This window comes from Lathyrus oleraceus, chromosome 5 (assembly GCF_024323335.1).
Source record: "Lathyrus oleraceus cultivar Zhongwan6 chromosome 5, CAAS_Psat_ZW6_1.0, whole genome shotgun sequence".
Lineage (NCBI taxonomy): Eukaryota > Viridiplantae > Streptophyta > Magnoliopsida > Fabales > Fabaceae > Lathyrus > Lathyrus oleraceus.
Window position 1 is genome coordinate 109,275,745 of NC_066583.1, and position 7,366 is coordinate 109,283,110.

At 30.9% G+C, this 7,366-nt stretch overlaps 1 protein-coding gene and 1 long non-coding RNA gene across 2 annotated transcripts; both read right to left on the minus strand.

The window, feature by feature from the left end:
- Window positions 1-328: 328 nt before the first annotated feature.
- Window positions 329-2,279, minus strand: LOC127079049 (uncharacterized). The gene is made up of 4 exons (XM_051019460.1): window positions 2,126-2,279; window positions 2,003-2,019; window positions 1,405-1,867; window positions 329-1,227 (listed from the first exon to the last, which is right to left on the minus strand). The coding sequence occupies exons 1-4, from the start codon at window positions 2,277-2,279 to the stop codon at window positions 329-331; spliced, it is 1,533 nt and encodes a 510-aa protein (XP_050875417.1).
- Window positions 2,280-2,675: 396 nt separating this feature from the next.
- On the minus strand, window positions 2,676-5,049 carry LOC127084866 (uncharacterized). Its single transcript, XR_007788816.1, has 3 exons — window positions 4,866-5,049; window positions 4,407-4,466; window positions 2,676-2,979 (listed from the first exon to the last, which is right to left on the minus strand). It is a non-coding gene; the product is annotated as an uncharacterized LOC127084866 (long non-coding RNA).
- Between the last annotated feature and the right edge of the window lie 2,317 nt (window positions 5,050-7,366).

Sequence of the window (7,366 nt, forward strand, 5' to 3'; positions counted from 1 at the left end):
AAGTCATTTATTCTAGGCAAAGGATACTTGTTTTTTACAGTAGCTTTATTAAGTTGTATGTAATCTACACAAAGTCTAGAAGAACCATCCTTCTTCTTAACAAACAAGACTGGAGCTCCCCATGGCGATACACTCGGTCTAATAAATTCCTTCTCTAACATCTCGTCTAACTGTTTCTTTAACTCAGCCATCTCTGAGGGTGACATTCAATAAGGAGATATAGAAATTAGTCCAGTGCCTGGAATCAAGTCTATAGGAAACTCCACTTCCCTAACTGGTGGTAAACCTAGAACCTCTTCTAGAAAAACTTCTGGGAATTCATAGACCACTAGAGGATTTCAACACTAGGGGTTTCTCCTTCTGACATAGAGAATAACATCATAAATTTTTGGGTGAGAGTTTCCACCTTTATGACTTCTCCACTATCTTCTCCAAACGTTAAAATTTTCTTCTTGCACCCCAAGTTTACATCGTTGGCTGATAACCAATCCATTCCTAAGATGACATCTAGGTCTTTTAGCGGGAGTACTACAAGATCTACTAAGAATCTTCTATTTTCTAAAATTACAGCGCAGTCTGCACAGACTGAACAAGTTACCATTCTTTCTCCCGAGGGAGTTCTAATGGTCAATTTATAGTTGAGATCAACAATTTCAAATCCCAAAATTTCCGCACAAGATGTAGATATAAATGAATGTGTAGCTCCTGAATCGTATAATACTGATACCAACTTATCTCCAATTAGACACATACCTTGGATTAACCCATCTGACTTTGAGATCTCAGCTCCTCTAATTGCAAATACTCTTCCTGTGGTTGGCTTGTTCTGATTTTGAGGTCCTTGACCAACATTTGGGCCTCCATTCCTTGCTCTCCCTACATCGTTATTGTTTATTAGGACGCTCTTCTGGCTTGTTGGTTGATTTTGTCCTTGGGGACAATCTTTGAGAAAATGGCCCTTCTGACCACAACGAAAACAAGCTCCAATATTTCTATTTGGACAATCTTTGTTAAGATGTGCCCTTCCACAACTGTAACACTTGAACATTAACCTCCTAGAATCCTGGTTATGATATGGTGTAGGCCTTTGATATGGCCTACCCCCTTGTTGGGTCCTTCCTCCATGGTATTGGTTAAAATGGCCCTTGTGATTGTTGTTGCAGGTTGGTACTCCTGATCCATATTGATTCTTCCTATTGTTAATTCCTTCCAACTCCAAACATCTTTCTATCAACTCACCAAAGCACATAATATGCAGAGGTAGAACCGCCCTCTAGATATCATATTTCAATCCATCTTGATACTTTTCACACATTCATTCTTCCCTTGGATGCAAGCGGTAAAATTCAGAATACTTTAGCAAGGATTCAAACTTCCTAGTATACTCTCCCATTGTCATCATACCTTGACGCAGGTTCTGGAATTCTCTCTCCTTCTCTTTCCTACATAGCTTTGGTAAATACTTCCCCAAAAATTCTTCTTTGAACAAGATCCAGTTGATCTCTCTTCCTTCCTCTTCCAATAATCTATGTTTTCCTCTCCACCAGGCTTCAGCGTTGCCTGTCAGCATGAATGTTGCATAACCGACTCTTCTATTCTCTCTACAGTGAGTGAACGAAAATATCTTCTCTATCTCTTGCAACCATTTCTCAGCACCCTCCAAATTAAAGTCACCACCAAATTGTGGTGGTTTACCTTTCAGAAACGAGTTCAACCCCGTATCTTCATGCACAGTTTCTCTTTGATGTTGCTGAAAAAGTTGATGATCACGAGTGATTTGCAGGATTTGAGCATTTTGTTGTGTTTGAACTAACACAGCCGCAACAAGTTCACGAACATCTCGAGTGTCAGCTTGATAATACCTTCTCTTTCACTCATCCACAAGACATAAAGAACATAATAAATATGTATATTTATATCCCAATGAATGATTCATCGATAAGGATTTTGTCAATTCTCTCACATGCAATGTTATGTTTAATATGTTGAATTAATGCTTAACGTTAGTTATGATTATATCTAGAATTTTGGCAAAGATAATCAATATTTAGTGTATAAACAAAAGCATATCAATTTATTCAATAACAACGATTACAAAAACCATGACCATGTTTCATTTAAAAACCTCTATTAATAAACCAAGCTAAGACTAGTAATGGTAAAACTATAACTATCATTATTGCTAAGAAATCTTTACCTAATTCTTCATGCTTGATAATACCAATAAGAAACAAGATAATGACAAGAAGAGTGATGAATAAAAGAAAACATTTAGCCATTTGTAAGGTATGGATAAGTACTTTGAAATTGATATGAAAATAATGAATAGGTGTGAAGTATTTATATAGTGAATTTTGTGAAGTGTCTGTTACGTTACCGTTGGGTTTGTGACCGTTGGGGGAAAAAGAAAGAAGAATAAGTTAAGTGTGTTAAAGACGCTTCCTAGATCAGTATATTAAAAGGCTATCAAGAGGAAGACTCAACACACAAAAGAAAAGTTATCATCCGGTTTGGAATCCAACTTGATACAGTCAGTATAACTCTAGACACTTACAGTCCGAGCTGAATTGACCAGCTCTGATACCATTAAATGAGACAGCCTATGTCCCATTAGTGAAATTCTAAAATAAAATACAGAAAATTTAAAATTTTTAAATAACAAGACTGAATTAATTAAAATATACTACTTCACATATATATGCTTCAAATATGTTTTACATAAAGTTTGACACCGTTAAGACTAGTGGCCTTGCCACATAGATAAAACTTAAAATAAAAGTACATGAAGAAAATCAAAAGAAAGCTTAACAGAAGGACCTCCTAAGTCCAACAGGACTGGAACTTATACTGACTGTATATAATATTACGTAGTAGTAACGATGTGATAAGCGTTTGACAAAACGCTAGCAACCTTCAGCCTTGACATTATCGTAATCTGTCACTCCATAGCCTTCCCTCCTAAATGGTCTAGCTCGTCGCCTGATCGTCATAGATCAATCCAAAGATGCAAGACAAAAAGAATACAGGGCTAAAATTTACGTACAAGTTTAAAAGTGGGAATAGGATGTAAAATAGTAATATATATATATATATATATATATATATATATATATATATATATATATATATATATATATATATATATATATATATATATATATGTATATATATGACAACCACAATTATTCGAACAAGCGTATCTTTATCCCATATTTACCTATACTCTATAAGTGTTTATTCTAATGCATCCCTGAACAATATGCTGACTCAGGCCACTAAACACTGTCAAGGATACCTATCCCATATACCAACATCAGATATCACAAGACCACATTCCACCAACGTACTCCCAATTAGCAAGAGCTACGCCACATAACTTCACATGGAGTCCAAGTGTTATAAGTCGATCGTCCCTGAGGATTCAGGCCAAGACCCTCGTCTTGCCTAGCATGCATAAATAATAATCCCCGTCGGGATTGTAGGCGACTGATCAACCTCGTACGTCCCATACCGCACGATAGTGGACTTACACATTCCTCAATGCAGGTCTATTTGATCACTCAACCATCTTGTAGCAACTCTCAACCATAAGTATTTAGTTAATATTTGGGAAATATCGTATCAACCTTTCAGGTCATAGTTATTACCTAATTACTTCGGTTGAGTGCCAAATCCATTAAATGTCTTGTCTATTTCTCCTTGGCGTGATCCTTATCTCTATATAACTAGTTCAGTTTATACAGTGAGTAATGTATGGTTGACTTCCCAGGTAAGAGAGGTGGATCGTAAAGGACATGGTCGACCAAGTCTTTTTCTTAGCCAGAACCCAACCGAATACAACTACTCAATGTATCCAACTTCCCTGATTTCATTGGTGATCTAAACTTAATATCTAATCAATGTTGTTGTTTCTCTCCTTAATAGATCATTTTCTTAGTCTATCAATCACTATCATTCAAGTATAAATAAAATAAATAATTAGACAATTAATCAAACAATGTAAGCACAATACAACCTCAAATTGTCATAGATCATTCTTATGATAAATAATTAAGGTCGGCATAACTTCTTTTAGTGATTTGGGAAAATCATTATTCGAGAATAGGCTCTCCTTACTTATTTATCGCAAGTAGGGCTTGGTCACCACTACACACACACACACATATATATATATATATATATATATATATATATATATATATATATATATATATATATATATATATATATATATATATATATATATATATATATATATATATATATATATATATATATATATATATATATATATATATATATATATATATATATATATATATATATATATATATATATATATATATATATATATATTAAGCTATTTTACGCTAACCGTCCCAACGTATACGAGACCTTGCCCCCACCTTTTGTTGTTGATCGTTGTTGAAAGTCCACGAGCGTTTTCTCTGATGTTTTCTCATAACCTAATTTACGATAACAGTTAAATTGTACGAAATTTATAAAATAATTAGAATATAATTTACGGTTAAATAAACATAATCCCGTTACAAATTAAAATATTTATTTATTTAAAATATTTAATAATAACCTCCATTATATTTAAATCGTTATTAAATTCAAGTATAAATTAGACTATACTCCCGATTGGATTTGTTTGTTTTAGAAAATTATCAAGAGTGTATTCCTAATAATATTTTAATTTTATAATAATACTTGGGCATTATAACAACTTAAAATGGTAAAATTTATCTTGGACTTTATAAGTTCAATATCTCGACGTTTGAATGGAAATTTAAGTCGAAATCTTAAAATAATCTTTATATGAATAACATAATTAAAATAATTAAATTATAACGGCTTACCGGTTACTTATGAAAATGATTTGAGCAGAACTTTGATGTATCAAATTCCTTTAAAACTTTAGAAGAAATTTGACCCCAAAATAACTCTAAAAACTACAAACCGACACCGTGAAAACTTCGACAACTAAAACTAATATTTCTACATGAAGAAACTAGAGAAAGAAGGAACTAAAGAGGTAAGAAAGATGATTTGTGAATGAATGAATGAAAATGGGGTGAGAAATGCCCCTATTTATACTAGTTGTAAGATATTAAAATAATGTAAATTTATCTACTTTTGCCCATGCTTTCTAACTTTTCAACTTTTGTAGTAAATATGTCTTTATCAAATATTTATAAGTCTTGCATGAATAGTTTTATAGATGTTCTAATATGACTTTGTGAAAATAGTTGGTGAGAAATGTATGGAAGTTTGATTTTCTACTATTTCATGACATATGATCATGTAGAATATTAATAGAAAAATAAAATATATTTCTTTTATAAAATGAAATGATAAGTATAATAATAATAATAATAATAATAATAATAATAATAATAATAATAATAACAACAACAAGGATAATTATTTAATACATTTATTAACTTATGGTTATTTTATTTACTATTTTTTTTGAAGATTAGTTTGTAGAGTAAAAGAGTGATATTCAAATCAAATAACATCAAATAATATAATAACAAAACAACAAAAGTAATAATAATAAAAATAATATGGATAATTAATTAACTTAAAATTAAGTATTTAAATGACTAATTTCAAAGTTTAGTTTGTAAAATAAAATGATGATATTCAAATTGAATAATAATATTAATAATAAAATAAAGAGTAATTAGTTGATAAATTAATTATTATAGCTGCTAGTTTTAATGTTTAGTTTGTAATAATTAGCGATGTTAAAATCTCAATTATAATCATATATATTATTTAAGGTATGAAAAATTAGGATGTTACACATGGAAGAAGCAAACACATCAAAATCAGGTTTCATTATCTTCGAGAGCAAGTGGTAGAAGCGAAGCTGAACTTGGAACACTGCACAACTGAGAATCAGATTGCAGATATCATGACAAAAGGAGTGCATGTCGAAGTGTTCAAGATGTTAAGGTCTATGATTAATATAGATAGCTTAGACACAATGAATTAAGTGGTGTGTTGAATTGTAATTCCTTGTGTCGAAGCAAGTTGCTCGACAGAAGAAAGGAAATGTCGAATCACTTAGGTGTCAAAAAGTCGAAGAGTATCTCAACAGTGATGTTATACTTAACTTTATTTGTTTGTTTAGCTGAGTTAACTAGGTTAGTTTTCGGTCTTAATTGAGGACCAAGCAAGTAGAGAAAAACTCTACATAATCAATTCATCTTCTTCCCCCTTTCGATAAACCCTAACCTTTTCTTTCCCTAATTCAATTTTCTTTTCTTTTTTTCATCATCATTGTGCAACGATATAATCTTGCAACCAAGATTGGTTGATTCACTCGAATGAAGAGTGAAAAAAAAAAGAGGATTTGATCGATGCGATTGAATCTTGTTCATCAAGATTGACTCGAAATTACTCAAAGTTTTGGGTTTAATTCCAACCGTATTTTGAGTTTAGAACTTACTTTATTTTATAATTGTTAATTGTGTGGAAAATTTGCTATATAAATGCTCAAATTCTTATGTTTGTATGATTTGATTTGCATCGTGTTGGTGTATTTGGTGGATGAGGATCCAAATTATTTATAACAATGCGGTAGGAAATCCGGATGTTATAGTTGATAGAATCATTCTATTTTCTTGGTGGTGGTTGACATTATGTTCCAAACCTAAATTCAAATCTGATTATTATGATTGGCATAAATGGCCTATTGATTTTTTTTAGGAGATTTGTAACTTATACTTGTGGTTGGTGTGTTTGTTTTCTTTGGGTTGGAGTACCTTAGTGTTTCCATTGAATGCAAGTTTTGTTTATATATTTATTTTAAATATGTAAAATTGTTATTAAACTTAGTTATATGAATAATTTTATAGAATTTTCTTTCGTATATTTTATGTTTGTAAAATTTATATAAAAAAATTTATTTTATAAATATTTTTAATTTTTAATTTGTGTATATCAGATTAACAATTATGCTGTCTCACCAATGATGAAGCGACCCAATAATTTGTCCATAACCCATCTGATTATAACACATCAAGAAGAATCAAAATGAGTATCATTATAATAATTCTCATCTATTTCAAAGAGGAGATTAACCATCCTAAAAGAAGTGTATAGCCAAAAAATTTAAAGACGATTTGTCTTTTGCTAAAAAAGAATCAATCATCATTTTCTTTCATTTTAAACTGCTAAACTATTGTTATCTTTTTTTCCCCACTTTTTATAGTTTCTTTTATTTTTTTATCAATCAAATAAAGTTAAAAATAAGTGAATTGAATTGATTATATTTTTTCCGTCACCACTTTTTAAACTGCTGTGAAAATAATTGATTTTAAATAAACTAATTTGATTCTAATAAAAA